Source organism: Sparus aurata, chromosome 16 (genome assembly GCF_900880675.1).
Source record: "Sparus aurata chromosome 16, fSpaAur1.1, whole genome shotgun sequence".
Taxonomy (NCBI): domain Eukaryota; kingdom Metazoa; phylum Chordata; class Actinopteri; order Spariformes; family Sparidae; genus Sparus; species Sparus aurata.
In genome coordinates this window covers 27,237,049-27,255,635 of record NC_044202.1, presented here as the reverse complement: position 1 = coordinate 27,255,635, position 18,587 = coordinate 27,237,049, and the positions used below count along the sequence as shown (strand labels likewise).

Here is an 18,587-nt window from a genome sequence, read left to right as displayed (position 1 = left end):
ATTATATTATATTATATTATATTGTATTATATTATATATACTTATATATAATTAAATATATTTTACAGACTTCTGAGTCTTTACAGGATGGAATTCTGGATGCATGATGGAAATAATGCAAAGATGGAGACAAGACAAAGTAAAACAAGAAGAAAGGAGGGCAATAATGTCAGAGAAAGGAGGAGGGTTAGGTAGTGAAAGACAGAAGTAGACAGCAGTTAAACAGAGACATTTGTCAGTGCCACAGCTTCTCCTTGAATCAGCAAGTGTGGCCACAGCATGGTTAACAACGGGCACTGTCTATTTCCAGAAGACTGTGATTTGTGGGTATCAAAACCTTGAGCTTGATCCTCTGCGAAAGGAGAGAAGAAACTGAAATGGGACTAGTACAAGAAAATACAAGTCAAACACCAACATGAAGTACCAAGATGATGTCGTGCTTGGAAGTCCAAAGTCTGCTTTGAGATGAAAAAGTATTGAGTATGACAAATGTAGGCAAAAAAGGGAAAATAATAGTAGCCACGGACAAACCTCCAGACAGATGGAATTTATAATTCCAAAAGAAGAAGAGCATAAAAAAGACAGGATATTGCAGAATGAAAGAGGATGAACAGTGAGATAGAGGCAGTCTCCAAGACAGGGCATGGTAGGAAGGGAGGCAGAGAAGAACAACAAAGAATGAGTGGGACAATGAAGTAGATGGACAGAAAAAAAATCAGCTGCAGCAGCAACTAGCTATGAAAAGCTATTCTCCACATGACCCCTTTAGCTCTCCACTCCAGTGGCAGAGTCTGCCACCAGGTTAACCGCATCCATTGCTGTCCCACACTCTCATTATGTTAGCTGGCAGTTTGTAGTGAGGTGGTAAATACTGGAGTCTCCATTTTTCACCACATGCTGACTCTGGGCCAGGCCGACAAATGGCTGTTCAGGAATTAGGCTCAGCTAAACCCACAAGTGTCTGGGAGTATAATCAGCCAGAGATGATTGGTCTTTTCAACTTTGAAATCAGTGTTTCTATCACTTTCGTGTGCATGTTTTCAAGGTGAAATATAAACTAAATAAATCTAATTGATTCCATTTTTTGTTTGTAATGGGATGTTGCAACTGTTTGGCAAATTTTCCAATAAAAGAACACTGACGGTAGATCTTCCAGTCGAGATGCTTCATGACAGGAATCCAGAAGGTCATATCCTATCTCGTTGTAGATCTCCAGGTATGAGATGTGTGTGGTGTAAACCATACTGCTGCCCTGTTGAGCAAAACATATCGTAGGTTACATTGGACTGGATACACAAAGAATGAAAAGCAAAAGTTTAAATTTAATGTTGATACCTCTACATCACATTGAAATTAATGATGGTAGAGAGTCAGTAGGATATTGTGTGATGTTTTCTTCGTTAAATCGATGTATGTGGCCTGTATGTACCAGTGAAATTTAAATTACTTTAAATTAATTGAAAAAAACACTGCTGTGCTGACCTGGCTGATGCGTTCATACAGGTAGGAAAGGGTGCGGGGAATAATGCCACGATCACTGTAGCGCTCTGCACCTCCTGTAATGGTAAAGGTCTTCCCACTGCCCGTTTGGCCATAGGCAAATATGGTGCCATTATAGCCATCCAATATACTGCAAAGACAAACAAGCACACACACACACACACACACACACACACAATTAACAACCATAACTGCCAGTCGAGGTTGTGAACACAAAGAGCATAAAGCTTATGGTAATGTTAATGACACAAATAAAAGACAATGCTTATCTGCTTCTTACTGAATATGAAAACTAGATATTATAAAGACATACAATTCTAAGAAAAAGACAAAAATTCTTCCACATCCAATTGGCAAAAATAACTGCAAATAACAATTATTTTTATTTTCATTCATACTCTTCATTGTCATCTGTATTTTTTTTTCTTGATTAATTGACCAGTTGTTTGATCTATAAAATGCTGTTCAGTGCCAAAGCCACAGATGATGTCTTGTTTTGTCCACAACCCAAATATATTCAATTTACTGTCATGGAGGAGAAAATAAACCAGAAATATTCACATTTATGAAGCAAAGAGAGAATTCAAAAACTCAAATCGATTAATCAATTATCAAAAAAGCTACAAAATAATTCAGTAGTTGATAACAGATCAATAGATTAATTGTAAATTGTAACTGTAAAAACAGGTGTGCTGTACAAGTAGACCTAGTAGACATTCTTGGAATAGCATTTGGGTCACGAAAGATGATGCAAACCCATGAGAACATAGAACAGATGAGAACAAACATAATAAACAGTTTATGATCACTGATGTAGTCTTTTTAAAGAAGGTGAAATACATGCAACCAGACAAAACAATGGGCCAACAGATAATTGTTTTCCTTTAAAAATTCAGCCTCAGTGACATTGACATGTACAGAATGCTTTCCTTTGTCTGCGAATGTAATATTTTCTTGCTGTTTTGCATGGTGTACTTCCAATGACATCACCATCCTAATTTGCAAGAGTGCAACGGACTGAAGAATATCACTAAGCAGACACCAAAATTCGGAGTGAATTGAATGTGACACTTTAAATCCACAGGAAAAGATGGCAGTGAGTGGAGAAGACGTATGGCAACAGACGTCCGCCGGTAAGGGAGGAATGTCTCGGAGTATGAGTGAAGAAAAAAGCCCAAACCCACTCAACTAGGCACAGCCCGGTAAATTTTGGTTTGGCACTGAAGTGCCCCTCTGCACGTGCTCAGGGCCATGGAAACCAGAGGTATCTTGTTGTTCTGTTTGAATAAAATGAACATCCAATATGACGATATTCATATGAGGTAGAATAAGTTGGCATAAAGGGCTGTAGTCTTGGAAATAGACCAGAATGAAATAGTAGAATTACAGAGGGGCCTCTGACACTAAAGCCTGGATCAAAGGTGAGAGTAAAATATGTGATCTTTAACTTGCCAATTGCAGGGAAAAGGATATCTCGACACTATACTTTTCAAGATGAATTATGAATAAACTTATCCCTCTCCCTTTTTCTAATAGAATTGCCAACCCAGTATGTGAGCAATGTGTGGGTTTCCCTCCTTTGTGGTACAATTCCACACCCTGCATGAGAAGCATAAGGGAAAAAACTACAGTCAGTTTTTATAAAACACTACGTCCACTCATGAGAACGGTGGTTGGATGGGCAGACTTGGACAGCAGTTGGGCATCCATTTGATCTAGTGTGAGTCATGGCAGTGATTGGCAGCCAAGAGAAAGGACACAGGCTCAGTGTTTAGTTTAATGCCAATGCTAATGCTGCGGCCTGGGTCTTGCCACTGAGGCTTGGGCGTTTCCCAGTGCTTGTTCCTGTTTACACCTCAGCTTTCCTGGATACTGGCAACTCATCATCAGAAAGATCCCTTTTCTTCCTGTTGTTTTTATATGAAGCAGCATGTCCAATCTTTTGATGCAATAGGTTTAAGGGTAAAACTGAACACACCCCCATTCTTCTTTGAACATGGGCTGCAGCTTTCACAGCCATCTGAAATGAGATTACAGATTGCAGATAGAGGGTTTGCCCTGCCGGCCTATATTGCTGGCAGAGCATCTGCTGTTAGTACTAGTTTGTTTTAGGACTACTGTATTGGGGTTGAAATTACTGGTTTCGATTACACCACAGCAGAGACAGAGACTAGTGTGCAAGTAAACAAGTTAAACCTTTTGGTCAAACTTGAACTGCACCAAGTGTGTCCAAGTGCAAACCAAAACAACAACCTCAAAGTTATTGCTAGTTGAGAGGATAGGTGCCTACATGCATGAAACTGGTTTAAGTGTGGTGACAGCAAAACTGCTGGGATTCAAAGTGACTCCTGACAAACTGTTTTGAATGAACAGTCTAAATGTGATTCCTTTTGTGATTTCTATGGACATACGTATTTCAGAAACGTGTGCCACCTCAGCATTAACATAAGCTTCATAGTTATCAAGCAAGTTTCACAGAGCTTAGTGGATGTCAGTCCCGGCTAAAGTTCTGTTCAAATCTTCTTTCAATATCTTTTATAGTCTAGGCCTAATCTAGGTCTATTACTGTGTTTGATGGCAACATATTTCAATGGTAAAAGTGGGTTGACATGGCAGCCTTTTAGCCACTGCAGTGAAACTGGATTTAAAATGTTAAAACTTAGTGGAATTCAGAACACTTAGTGTGTAAATAGGCATCTTGCAGAGTAGGCAAATAAATGACAGTGGAGTACGAACTGTCTTATTTGGGAGACAGATTGGTCATGGGTAGACAGAATGAGTAGTGTCTGCTTGGCTGCAGACAGACTAGTTGTATCAAAGACTAAAAGACACCAAGCTCAAATTGATATGGCGAGACATAGCCTGGATGTGACCTGATATTCTTAACCTGATGTTTACCATCTGCCACACAAAGGGAGAACTGTTAAATGCTTCGCTTGAAAGGATAAACTAATACCCAAGTCAGTGAACCCGTGTGAGTCAGGTTAAACACATCTAAGCCAATCCAGACATCTCAAAATAATTTTGTGAGAGCAAAGTCTTCTAATAGCAAAGATAATGCAAAGCAGTTGTGGGGATCCACAAATGGCTCCTATTGTGACTAAGAAGGCTGTGTGGAATGTCTAGTTGATGGTGGGGCTAGATTGAGCCAAGAAGGCAGAGTTTGGTGAGGATGAGAGGAAGAACCTTGTTTACATAAAAACAACACAACCAACAGTTGATCACAGGAAATTCCAAATAAATTCTCTCTCCTCTTGGCTAGTTTCTCTTTGGAAGTCAGTCCTCATTTAGACTAAGTCTGGGCAAGGAGTGAAGCTCTGACAGACTCTGTTTCCCTTTGTGAAAATGGAGTGAAAATAGTGTATAGATAGAGGTATCTCAAAGGTAAAGATTTATTTATTCATAAACATCTGGTAGGGATGCATGACATAAACATTTCTGCTGATATCCAATTGTAAAGCCTACACTTATCTACTTCCCACCCCAACAAAAACATCAACGCAACACGAGACAAGTCATCCACCTCACGGTTGTGGCATATAAAGATGCAAATTATACAGCATGATAAATGCACAGGTGTGCCCTGGGCTGGTCACAATAAAAGAGCACTCCAAAATGGTCAATTTTATCACACAACACAATGCCACAGATGTAGGGACATTTGAGGAAGCATGCAATTGGCATGTTGATTACAGGAATGTCCACCAGCTGGATGTTTCGTAAGTTTGGGATGCTCTGGATCAATGTATATGACTGCGTGTTCCATTCTTGCCAATATCCAGCAACTTCACTGAGCAACTGAAGAGTAATAAATCAACATTCCACAGACCACAATCAACATCTTGATCAACGCTGTAGAGATGCACAAAAAAATACATATCCATACGTCTACTTATAAACTGAACACATACACTTAAATCTCTTACTCCAACTTATCAAAAATGGGAGCAGAAGTGTTGCATTCATATTTTTGTTGAGTATATTACAACAACATCTGTGCAACCATCTTAGTTCTCACATTTTTCTCTAAAGTAGGTGGAGCCTTGAAAACTGGATGACAAACGATCATCTCCAGCTGAACTCGAGTAAGACTGAGGTCCTCATCATTACCTCAGATGGCAGAGCATCTAAGATAGCTTAGTGTATTGGTTACAAGTCCTCCACTGTACAGACCAGTCTTAGAAACTTAAATGTTATATTTGCCCAGTCAATGTATTTTGAAAATCACATCAACTCATTAACCTGCACATGTTTTTTTCCATCTAAGAAACATTGCTAAACTCAGGTTCATTGTATCACAGTCTGAGTTAGAAATGATAATCGATAACTTAATTTCATCGCAGTAAGACTACTGTAATTGCCTTTTTACCGGCCTCAACAAGTCATCTCTAGATCGTCTTCAATTAGTCCAGAACGCTACTGCAAGGATGTTGACCAGGACAGCAGGATGACACACATCATGCCAGTTGTACACTCTTTATATTGGCTTCCTGTTAATTTCAGGATTCATTTCAACATTCTTGTTTTCACATACAGAGCCATATACTGTCAGGCACCTGCCTATATTTCTGATCTGCTCCATCCCTATGTCCCTAACAGATCACTTAGGTCCTCCAACCAGGGCTTACTGGTTGTGTCCCACTCTTGTCTAAAACCTAAAGGTGATCGTGCCTTTGAAGAAATATTGCTTAAATGCTTGGCTGGATAGAGATTAAAAATAAATAAATAAATAAATGAATAATAATAATAATCTAAAAATACCTGTCTACCTGCGTATCTGTGGACTAGGCCTTAATCAATTCAAAAGACGTAAGTTGTGCTGGATCACAGGAGTCCATTGCTGAACTCAGGCAGAAATGTTCATTTTCAGGTCTCTGCCTGAAGATATAGCAGTAGACATCTAAATGAAAAACTGTTGGCTTTTGATGAAACTACAGGATAATGTAAGTGTCAAGGGGCAGAAGTGACTGCTTTCTGTATTTTAAATTGTTGTGCGCTGTGTTTTTATATCGCGTGTGTTTTTTATATTTATAGTTCTTTTATTGCATGGTTTTATTAATTGGTTTGTCTGTCACTGCTTGATGTCTGCACTCCCCCTTCACTTGATTACTCGATAACCTACACCTGGAGATCTGTGAGTATGTTACAGGCACTGGCAACCACCAATTGGGCTTAAGCAAACTCCTCAAAGGACCAATGGTGTGGACTGATTAGTGGGACCAAGCACCTGGCAGAAAAATTTAAGACGAGGATACTGGCACAGACAGACAAAGAAGAAATGGAGGAAAGGGAGAAGAAGTGGGGGAAAGCGGAAAGCGGAAAGCGGAAAGCCGGAAACCAGAGGCCAGAGGAAAAAAAGGGGAAAAGAAGCAGAAGCGTGACGAGACCTGCAGACCAAAGACGGCGGTGTACCAAGTGGAAAGAGAAGATTTTTTGTTATTTTTATATTTCTGGCACTATTTCCACTGTATTCATTTAAACATATGAAAAATAAATTGAATCGTTTTTACCCATATCTCTGGCTCTTTTGGTCACCACAGTGTACCTCTCCACCCGATTAAGAAAAAAAAAATCCACCTTTCCCCTTTACATCAAACAAACCCTTACATAAGTACCCAAATCAGCAAAAGATAGTGTATAACAAAAGTAGTTTTTAGACACTTAAATTAAGAAATGTTCCATGTTATATCTTAAAAAAACTAAACTGATTTGATAATTTGGGCATATTAGTATTCAAAGTAAAATTTATTTAAAATATTTTACATTCACAAAAGGCTCAGGTGAATTCCCCATTTGCATTAAATTAACTAGTATTGACAAATGACTTGTGTTGAGGGCTAAACATTTTCAGCAGGCAAATCTAATGAATGTGGTACTGTGGATGACAAATTAAACAACAGCTCAGAGATCACCTACAGTACATGGTATGGTGGCTTGAAAATGTTCTCAAACTCACAATAGAACAGTATGCCATCTCGCCTGCCAACTCAGTACACTTAGCGGTTTAAGTGTGTAAAGCATGCCAAAAATCACAGACACCCTCCGTTTCCATCTTAAAGAAAGCTAAGCTTTACTGACTTCCTGTCAACAAGGCTGGCTAAAGCCTGTGTGGCCTGACCACAACATGAAGAGACGAGTATCCCTGGCGCAGGTGATTAATGATTTAAGTGATTTGTGAATGGGATATAAAAAGTTTGATGTGTTAAGGTTTTTAAAGTAATTGTAGAAACTTTCATAATTACCTGGCAATACAATAATACAAATCTGTTTTACATGTTTCTGTACAGTGATAGTAAGATTTTACCTGTCTGCAACTGGTCTGGCAATGTTTTCAAATATCTCTTCTTGTTTGACTGCTTGATCAAAAACCTTTTGGAACCTGGACAAAGGTGACACAAAGTGAGAGGAGATTAGATGGATAAAGACACCACCGCCATGACACATTTAACATTGTAAAATAAATCAGAATGTATTACGTAAGGGATAATGTATAGAACGGCGGTCACTATTGGGAAAATAAGTCCCGACAGGACGAACCGAATCGTTCTATGCCAACACGAAAGAAAACTTGACACAGGGGGTCTTTTTACAATTTATTTGTTACCGTTCATAGTGTTTTTCAGCAGAGAAATATAGTTCACCAAACCGATGCCGTTTCGCTTCTCCCTCTTCGCTGATTTCCTCTCTTTTTCTTTTCTTGACCGGTGACGACAACTCAGCCTTTTGCCAAGAGCTGAAATCACCGTATTTTCCAAGAATATTAAAGTTAATGTGAAACTCATCCATACTAGTGGCCTAGGAGTAAGTTTTTTCCAATATGAAGTAGACTACAGATCAGCTGACGTCGCTTAGCATCCGAAGACGCTGGGGTGAAAAGTGACCGGACTACTTGCAGAGCAAAGATTTTAGAGCGGGGAGTGCTGCGAAATATGTGAATCAGAGGCAAAAAGGCCACTTTCCTTGACGACGGTCAAATATGCTTAGCAGCGGTCAATTATACGAAAATAATTGACCGCCGAACGTTGGGAAGGCCCATTCAAGTGAATGGAGCATTCAACAGCATTAAGAAGAGTCGTGTAATAATGTAATATATTTAAGAAATTAACATTGCTGTTTTATCTCAAACACAAAGGCTCCACACAGTTACCCACAGCAGTACTGAATAAGCACAATAGTCGATTTAATTGGCCAAGTGGCCGAGGAGGAGTTTAGTCATTCTGTTTTTTAAAACAGTCTCAACCCATCATGTTTTAACCCACAAGAGATGAGAGCGATGTGAAAGGAATCCGCCCAGGAAAACTGTTAAATGTGGAAATTTTTATTTCAATAAGGGCAAAAGGGAACCTCCATAGGCTATTTTAAGACTTTGTGGTTTTCAAAAGCTCCCAGTGTCCACTGCTGTCTGACTCTCTAACTGTGAATTTAGGGCTTGGAAGCGTGGCATGGGCCCTGCCCAGAGGGTATATAAGGCTGCAGCCCTCACCACCAGCATTAAACAGATGTTCTGGCTCTGTACTAACAGAGCTGGTGGATGCAATGTTCATGGGAAAAGTTCTTATGCAACATTTAGAGCAATGGTGGGCAACACACATTCCTCTAGGTTGTGTTACCTTTATTTATTCTAAACTCTACAGTTACACCTTTCTTGCAGACTCAAGACTGCTTTTTCCGATGTAGAATAACATCAGGTGGCTATCATTGTTCTACAAGCCTACAAGTAGGACTGGATTTAATTATACTAATATTATAAAGATGCTTCATATAGGCTATATGCAGTTATATTTATTATTACTCTTATTTCTATGAACAAGCAATTGTTACTTTTACAAACATAGAAGAGATAAAACAGATTGGATTAGTCCGTTGAAAGAGATGCTTCCTGAAGTATAGCAAATACAAAAAAAAGTCCAATCACTACTCTACAGTGGCAGAGCAGATAGGCATAGAGCCATACAGTATGTAGATGTAAAAATGATTTAAAATATTATTTCAAAGGCCATACCAGTTTAATAAAATAAATATTTACACCAAATTATTTGGCTGACTTAGGAAAGAAAGCCAATGGAAGGTTACAAATACGGCTACCTGACATTCTACCTGAACTTGTAGCACTCCCTCTTGTTGTTTACAAAGCCATCAGCCAGGTCCCTGGGCACCACAAACTCCAGGAAAGCACCTATCTGCTCCTCATTGTCCACAGAGTACACCTGAGGGAGCCAGAGACAACAGTAGAGTCAGTCATACAGTTTATCATTGGTATGCTATTATGGTACAGTATGTGTTGCCATACATGCAACCCAACTTAAACAAAAAGACAGTACATCATGTTAGGTCTAAAATATAACTTTGACTACTTGTGGTTTGGGTATTCCAGGCCCCAAAATGATGGTGTTTATGAATTATATATCCTGTGGAGAGCAATAGCTCTGATCAGTGTATACACGCAAGCTTTAAAATGTACCTCTGTTCACCAAAGCCTCAGGGGAAACAGGAAAAACTGTAGAACATTAAACCAATAAAGACTAGTTTGAAGTGGAGGACATTTACACTGAGATTGGCAGGGTCAATTGGAGCAACCCTGACCCTGTTTCTGAGTTTCAGAATATGTTTCCAATGGACACTGATGCAATAAGTCCCCAGGGTTTCAGAAATAAGAGAAGTTCTAAATGATTGGACTGTTTATCACTGTCACCCTGCGTGCAGTATCGCCTCCTGACCACCATTGTTCTGTTGTCTTCACATGGACATGTGTGGAGATTCAAACAGCCCCAAGGAGGTAGCTGTGCTTATACTTTGTTAGATATAGTCAGCTCAAACTAAAGTGACAGGGACATCAAAGTAATTTGATTATTTCATCCATCAGCTGCTGTGCTCAGACAATGAGGCATAAGAGAGAAGAAAGTGCTGCCAGTGGAGTTTCTCATGGAAATTGTTTTGTTTTCTGATGTGTACAAAGACTGTCCTTATAGTAATTTGCTGCTTTTCTTGTTCATTCTGAATTTGGCGCATTACAACTTGATGGCTGTGTTGATGTTTATCGAATAGGCTTAATATTTATTGTATGAGTGACCTTTGATTGGTTGTCAATGAGACACCCTTTACTTGAACTGATTGTAATATAGCAGCTTTAAAATCCAAAGAGAAAGTTTGAGTTTTAAGCGCTAAAGAGACAAAATGGAAACATACTGAGCATCAGACCAAAACACAAGCTATTAGAATCTTCAATTCAAAGCTTTCAAAACTGATATCAGCCGAACATATTAGCCCAGAAATAAAGTATAATCATTTTACTGTGCTCTAAAGTGTTTAGGTCGCTTGCTGTAAAGAGCAAGCGACAACACAGACTATAAAGTAGACATGTCCTAGCAAGAAAAGCACGGGTGTAATTGAAAACACTGCTAACTAATGATTGTATTCCATTCAGATATGCCAGTTCAAGGCCCTGGAATTCTTGATGAGAATGAGGGAGACATTTAATGGAAAGGAGCCATTTTTCCTAATAGTCCATGAGCCAGGGCCCCAAATTTGGACCATCGGTATCATCTGGGGGGAGAAAGTCTCATAGTGATTTTTAGCAAAGTATACACCCCATTACTAAAAAAATCACGATAGCAGTGCAGGGGTGGTAGCGAAATCACTTTTTTCAGCTCATGAAGTTACTAACTCCCTAAGATAAATTCCGTTTTTGAAATCTGGTATATCTGCTTTAGGCTCATGGTAGGGATATTGTAGGGCCCTATGAAATCCGTTTTATTTTTTCCCAAATTCCGTTTTTTCCGTTTTAATTTTTGGGAATTCCGTTTTTTCCGTTTTAATTTTTGGGAATCCTGATTTACTCTTATTAAACTACTAAAAACAGTGTGTTTTCAATGTAAATAACTCAAATGTACACAAATTAAATAGAAATTACCTTAAATTAATTGAGGGGACAAACATATTTCCTCAATACTGTACCGTACAGTACAGTAAAGTGCATCAAAAATATTTTGACTTCATAATGTCTTCATACAGTAGTATATTTTGTGTTTTTATGGGTTTCATTGAATAAAAACATGGTCAGCTCTCAGGCAGATCCAGAAAAGCCTCCCAGCCCAGGCAGAGTCAGCTAAGAAGGCTGTGGCTAACGGGGCTAGCTAGCTAACAGCAGCTACTGTTGGCAGCAGTTAACAGTCACTCTGGTATTATATGCAAATAATATGAATCGGACAGTGGCTAACTCTGACGCATTACACCTTTAATTATGATTTCTCAGGTCTGCTTCTTTGCAAAACAACAGTGCACCTGACACATACAAGTCGTTCGGGAACTGCTCGGCTCTGTACTGAGGGGTAAATGTCAAGTTTCTCAGCTTTTTCGCCGACGAAGACGGAGCCGTGGGCAGCCACTTCACCATGCTTGCAATGTTTTGACGGGAGAGCTCAGTCTGTGGGGAGGGGGGGCGGCGGCGACTTGTTGTGCCACACAGATTTGGTTCCCCCCGTGCAGTTTTCCCCAGACAAAAGTTCCTCTTCCACACGAGAACAACATTTCAGTGAAATTATGTCAAATTCCGCGATATTCCGTGTTAAAAAGTAGATTCCGTTTTAATCGGCCAATTCCGCGATTCTGTCCGCAATTCCTTGATCGCGGAAATCATAGGGCCCTAATATTGTCAATATTCTATAATATGGTGCTTGGTATTGTTGGAAATGGGACCTTTTAGGCTTTCATTTAAGCCCAGTACTGAATCTGTCTGACAAACACAGAGGTCACATGACTTCTTTAAACCAGAAATAACACACATTTTCTCACAATTTCCGCCTAAACTGTATGCTTTCTTTTATCCCTGTGGCATGAAAGAACACCAGGGACACAAAACCCAACAACTTCAATACTCAAGGCTCTCTGATGATTCAGAAAATGTACAATATACCCATATTATTTACTTGTGAGAGCCGTAAATTAGACTTGTGCAGCCAGCACAGCACTAAAAAATACAAAGGTAACATGGGCTCTTCAAACTGTCAACAACAACTATTTTTCCACAATTTTCACCTAAACTGTAGTTTGTTTTTTTTATAGCATTGTGACATGTAGGAACAACACTAACACAAACACTGAAATACTCACAGGACTGTAACAATTCAAGAAATGTATAATCCTCCCATGTTATATTACTATGAGGGGTGACTGTGGGCCTTAAAGTGGAACATGGGCCCAGGCGAGAATTGTCAATAATTGCTTGCTATTTTCAAAGAGTCTTTATTTAGCAGGCAGATCAGATCATTAGATTTTTATCCTAATCATCATCATCATCATCATAGTCCAGGGTCAAGGCAACTTCATTTTCATCCTCCTCTTCCTCTCTCTCTCTCTCAGTAATGTGTAGAGCTGGGTATTGTTAAGAACCTCACGATTATGGAAGCAAATTTGTATCATAATTCAAATTAAAATGCATTTACAGAAATGCTTTTTCATTTTCAGAATGTAGCTGCATTTTTTGACTCATAAATAAAATTAGTAATAAATCATCCAAATTGCATTTTCATTTTCTTCTTCAAGACTGCTCATTTTGTAACTTAATTCAAGTGATAAAGAAAAGGACATTTAAGATTTAATATTCAAAAGATGGCCCAGCAAATAGGTACCAAAATTCAATTTGAAATGTCAAATTTGAAAATTAAAATGCATTAGCCGAAATGCTTTTTCATTTCAAAGTCAGAGCTGCATTTTTTGACTCATAAATAAAATTAGTAATAAATCATCCAAATTGCATTTTCATTTTCTTCTTCAAGACTGCTTATTATGTAACTTAATTCAAATGATAAGGAAAAGGACATTTAAGATATAATTTTCAAAAGATGACCCAGCAAATAGGTACCAAAATTCAATTTGAAATGTCAAATTTGAAAATTAAAATGCATTAGCCAAAATGCTTTCTCATTTCAAAGTCAGAGCTGCATTTTTGACTCGTAAATAAAATTAGTAATAAATCATCCAGATTGCATTTTCATTTTCTTCTTCAAAACTGCTAATTTTGTTACACAAAGACAAAGAAAACTCCTTTTTCGTTTGGAAGCCCTCCCCCCGCAAAAAAAGGTCCAAAATTCAATTTGAATTTGCAATCCCAAGCGGCGCAGGAGAGTGACGTCAGCGGCCTCTCTTCTTCAGTGTTGCCAACATGGCGACAGACTCGCTAGATTAAGCGACTTTTCAGACCCTCTAAGCGACATTATTTCGAAAAAGCGACTAGCGACAAATTTAGCGACTTATTCAGATCATCGGGGGAAAGGCGAGAAATAGATTATATTGTAATTCACATGCTGCTCAGAGTCATCGCAGTCCACGGCTCCTCTGCAGCAGCGCCGGCGACAGGCCGGTGTGTGGGGGCTGGCTGGGGCAGGCAGGAGCGTGGATCTGATGTCGGATAGCTGTTGTTTACTCTGTTTTGATCTGTTAATGTTAGGTGTCTTTAGCAAAGGTGAGACCCAGAAGCGGACAGGAGGCTGTAGCTGGATGCATGGAGTGTTTATTGTAACACGGACAAAGATAGAGTAGGAGGGGGTGTGCACGGGGAAGCCACGCTCCGGGGCGCCGGAGAGCTGGCAGTCCTGTCGGCACTCGGAGGAGCGCCGGGCGGGTGGAGCTGGAGCGGATTGAGTGGATTGAGCAGTGCTGCTCAGTTTGTCTTTGAAAAAAAAAAAAAAAAAGCAGAGGAGAAGACAATAGGCTACCTATGTATTTTTGATTCAATAAAAACTACATGAAATTGATCGTGTATCCATCTCTTATAGCCATAGACGGATTATCATGACCACGGGCCTACATACGCAAACTGTGCGCACGCAAAGGCTGTTACATTATTACATTGAATGTAATAATGTCCGCAAACGTAATAAACCTCAAACACCTACTAGTAATACTGACCGTGCGTGCAAAATCCAGCTGCTGACCCTCAACTCCGCTGTCACACAACAGATCCCCTGTCCGCGCTCCCTCTCTCTCTTATAATTGTTTGCCCGAAAAATAATTTCCATGAAGAAAACATTGCTTGACATTTAAATTTAAATTCCCATTGACAATACAAATCTCAAGAAATCTGGATGTATTGCTCATTTGTAAACACAACACTTATCAGTCTATAGGCAAGAATCTAAAGGTTTATTAATTCAATTCATTTCAAATTCGCTTTATTGGCATGAATGCCACAACAACAATATTGCTCCAAGCACCAAGAACCACGAAAAGAATACCTAGCACAGTACCATTATACTTGCTGTGTGTGTGTTTATGTGAAATAATAATAATAACAATAATAATAGTAATAATAACTTTGAACATTATCACAATTAAGTTATCAATCTGCGATGTGAAGAAAATGCAAACATTACAGACTTCTAACCATTTTCTAAAAGTGTCTGTATTTTAATTGAGAATAGTTTTTATATAAATTACACAAAAGGAAAAGAAAATATGATTTGTTTTACCTATTTCAGCCAGAAGCGGTCGTATTGACCGCACATCATTTCGCGGGATTTCATTCATTGTCTCTCTTGTCTCTGACTTTGTTAGCGGTCTCCAGCTGTGCGACTGTAACACAACTTTATATGAAGAAGGACTAACACTAATAGCCTAATTGATTCTTATTTCTTCCACTTACAGAACTGTTTACGACTCGAAACAATGTTATTATATATGACGTTTCTAAACCAAATGTCGTGGCTTCAAATGCATCATGCATCCCACATCCAGTTACGCAGGCAGCTGTCCAGGTGCTGAACCAGGTGACAAAGGCTCCACTCTGCGTTCTGATGTTTGCTGGGCAGATCTGTCCCCCTTGGTTTCTCTTCCACTCTGTTGTGGGAGATCTCCCACAGAGCAAAAGAAATACACAATTTTTCTCTGTCGGCTGAACTCTGGCTTGAGCCCACTTCACCCAGGCGCGAGCCTGCAGCCCCCGCTCCTGCTGACAACAGACCGGGGGAGAAAACAGACATTCCTTTGCTCAGAACCCATATCAGGCTGTGTCTGAATATGTCCGAAGATCGGTATAACGCATTGGAGCAATTTTCATACAATTTCGGATATTTAGCATGATAAAATAATTTCAATTCAACATAGCCATTTGTCCAGCTGAAGCATAATGAGCATGAAGTAGGCTTGTTTTGCGGTTAATCAGCCACATGATCCGTTTTAACCCACAAAGGAAAAAAGGATAAATGTGCAGCCTCCGTTTCCTTTCTGATTGTGTCCGTTCGGAGTTAGGGGGTTTCGGAATGGAGGGGTTTCCCCAATAGACTTTTCGGAATAGCGGGGTCTTTGAAAAAAAGGGAAACCCCGCCATTACGATGAATAGAAGTCTATGTTCGGAACAGCGGGGTTTCGGAAAGGCGGGGTGTAACCGGAGAGAGAGAGACATTAGCTTATAGCACTTTGTAGAAGAAGCTTTATAAAGTTCACTCCATTGACTTGTATTAGTTCACGGGGCTGAGCTGCCACATCCAACATGGGGGCGACGTCGACGTACGGTCCAGCGCTGATACCTTCAGTTTATTACCGGGAATACTGACTGTAAAGTACCGTGTGTGTTTCATGGGTCTGACTGTGAGTCTGCAGTCTGACCCACCGTCACTGCCAGCAGCTCTTCAGAGCGGCTTCATTACGATCACCGTAAATGTTAGAGAATTTCGCACTGGAAAAAGAATGTGCGGCTGATTTAACCAAGCAAACGCGAACCATGGCTGGCTTGACCGCAGTACAGAACTGGACATGGTGGTGATTTCCCCGCTGTTTCTGCAAACATGTACCACAGTCTGTGCTACCAACACAGCCTTCACACTCTCCTCTTGTCCCTTCTCTTGCTCCAGTGTCGAATAAGCACACCACCGCCCCCTAACGTAGATGCGTAGCATGGTCGGTCAGACTGGGGGCTGTAGAAGAAGAGAGGCCGCTGACGTCACTCTCCTGCGCCGCTTGGGATTGCGAATTCAAATTGAATTTTGGACCTTTTTTTGCGGGGGGAGGGCTTCAAAACGAAAAAGCAGTTTTCTTTGTCTTTGTGTAATAAAATGAGTAGTTTTGAAGAAGAAAATGAAAATGCAATCCGGATGATATATTACTAATTTTATTTACGAGTCAAAAATGCAGCTCTGACTTTGAAATGAGAAAGCATTTCGGCTAATGTATTTTAATTTTCAAATTTGACATTTCAAATTGAATTTTGGTACCTATTTGCTGGGTCATCTTTTGAAAATTATATCTTAAATGTCCTTTTCCTTATCATTTGAATTAAGTTACATAATAAGCAGTCTTGAAGAAGAAAATGAAAATGCAATTTGGATGATTTATTACTAATTTTATTTATGAGTCAAAAAATGCAGCTCTGACTTTGAAATGAAAAAGCATTTCGGCTAATGCATTTTAATTTTCAAATTTGACATTTCAAATTGAATTTTGGTACCTATTTGCTGGGCCATCTTTTGAATATTAAATCTTAAATGTCCTTTTCTTCATCACTTGAATTAAGTTACAAAATGAGCAGGATTTATTACTAATTTTATTTATGAGTCAAAAAATGCAGCTACATTCTTAAAATGAAAAAGCATTTCTGTAAATGCATTTTAATTTGAATTATGGTACAAATTTGCTTCCATACACGATTCGATTTGATTATTTAGGTCGCAATTCGATTCCATATCAGTTCGATTCAATATTGATTTAAATGCTTTGATATCGATTCTGTAATAAGTAGTAATAATCAAATAATTCATTAGAGTACCTGTTGATAATTTTTAAATTCAAAAAAGTAATCTTAAATTATAAATCCTTCCTCTAGGAAGTTCTAGTTCAAATTGAAATGTAAACAAAGGCACATGATGTGTTTAGTTATAAAATAGTGCAACCATAGTTAAGCTGAGAAAGTGCCATTGTTTCTGGGAATGCATGGTACATTTTTGTCTGACATAAACAAAGACATGACCGCACTCCCTCCGCTCTCCGGCTATACGCGAGGGGGTAAAACATTGACACTGAACCCCCCTCTCTCCCCGGAGGAGAGTGCTACTTGCGGGGGCACGGTGCAGCGCCCAGGGTGAGACCGGCTGCACTGGGAGTTTACAGCCTCCGAAAGAGCAGTGCGTCAGACATCAGCTAGTTCCGACGGTGTTTCCGCGGCACATCACCCTCCGACCCTCGAGCCAGGTCGCGGGCGAGGCGCTTCCAGCTGCTGGAGGTGGGGACTGAGAGGCATACGGCGATGGACAGCGGGTGGTCGGGGGCCGCTGCTTGCCTGAATTGATTCAGAGAAAAAATATACTGCAATGCATTGATGAATCCATACTTTTACCCACCTCTAGTAACTTGTTCCATTGTCATCTGAACAGTATATGAAACAGTCCGTCATGGGAAACTTTGGCTGTTTTCACCATTATTTAAATTGTATAGGCACACAGCCAAAGAGAAAACAACACTGGAGCAGAAAATATTGCCTCCGACAATTCAAGGAAAAAAGGAGATAGGCTGAACAACTTAAAGCCTGAAACACACCGGGCCAACCGTTGGCCATCTGAAGCGTTTGGGGAGACATAGACGAATTCGGGAACAAAACTGTTCAGCTGCACTGAAAGCTTTTGGGACTGCATGGACAGCGTCTGCTCCAATTTAACTTGCAAAGTCTGAGAACGGTGGCTGTCGGCCGTCTGAGCCATTGGATACTCTGATTGATTGTGTGCTAGCTGTATGACCATTCTGATTGGCGGTGTGCTAGCGAATCAGCGCAGTGTGTGAGACAGCCGTACTTCTGTGTGCGCCGCTGAGCTCTATGATGTGCGCTTTGTTTTTCTATGCACTCCATTCCGTCATTTCCTGTTTTTTTTTTGTTTTGTTTTTTTAGATTTTTTTCTGGCATAGACACCTTTATCAAGCAGTAGACAGATAGGAAATACAGGAGAGAGAGGGGGATGTGACATGCAGCAAAGGACCTCCGGCCAGAATCGAACCGGGGTCGGCTGTGTAGGTGGCATGCGCTCTAACCACTCGACCACCTGCGTGCCCATCATTTCCTGTTTTCATGTTTTGAATTACTGGCACAAGACTAGCGCCACCCGATC

The 18,587-nt window shown here is 39.9% G+C and overlaps 1 protein-coding gene across 3 annotated transcripts in view; it reads right to left on the bottom strand.

The window, feature by feature from the left end:
* kif6 (kinesin family member 6) overlaps positions 1-18,587 on the bottom strand; it is a 116,510-nt gene that overhangs the window by 89,292 nt on the left and 8,631 nt on the right. For 2 of the 3 annotated variants that reach the window (XM_030392254.1, XM_030392253.1), the window contains exons 2-5: positions 9,598-9,707; positions 7,805-7,879; positions 1,483-1,630; positions 1,143-1,252 (exon numbers count right to left, since the gene is read on the bottom strand). In XM_030392254.1, coding sequence (XP_030248114.1) covers positions 1,143-1,252; positions 1,483-1,630; positions 7,805-7,879; positions 9,598-9,707 — 443 coding nt within the window. The remainder of the gene's footprint in view (positions 1-1,142; positions 1,253-1,482; positions 1,631-7,804; positions 7,880-9,597; positions 9,708-18,587) is intronic. The other variant, XM_030392255.1, reaches the window with a different exon arrangement.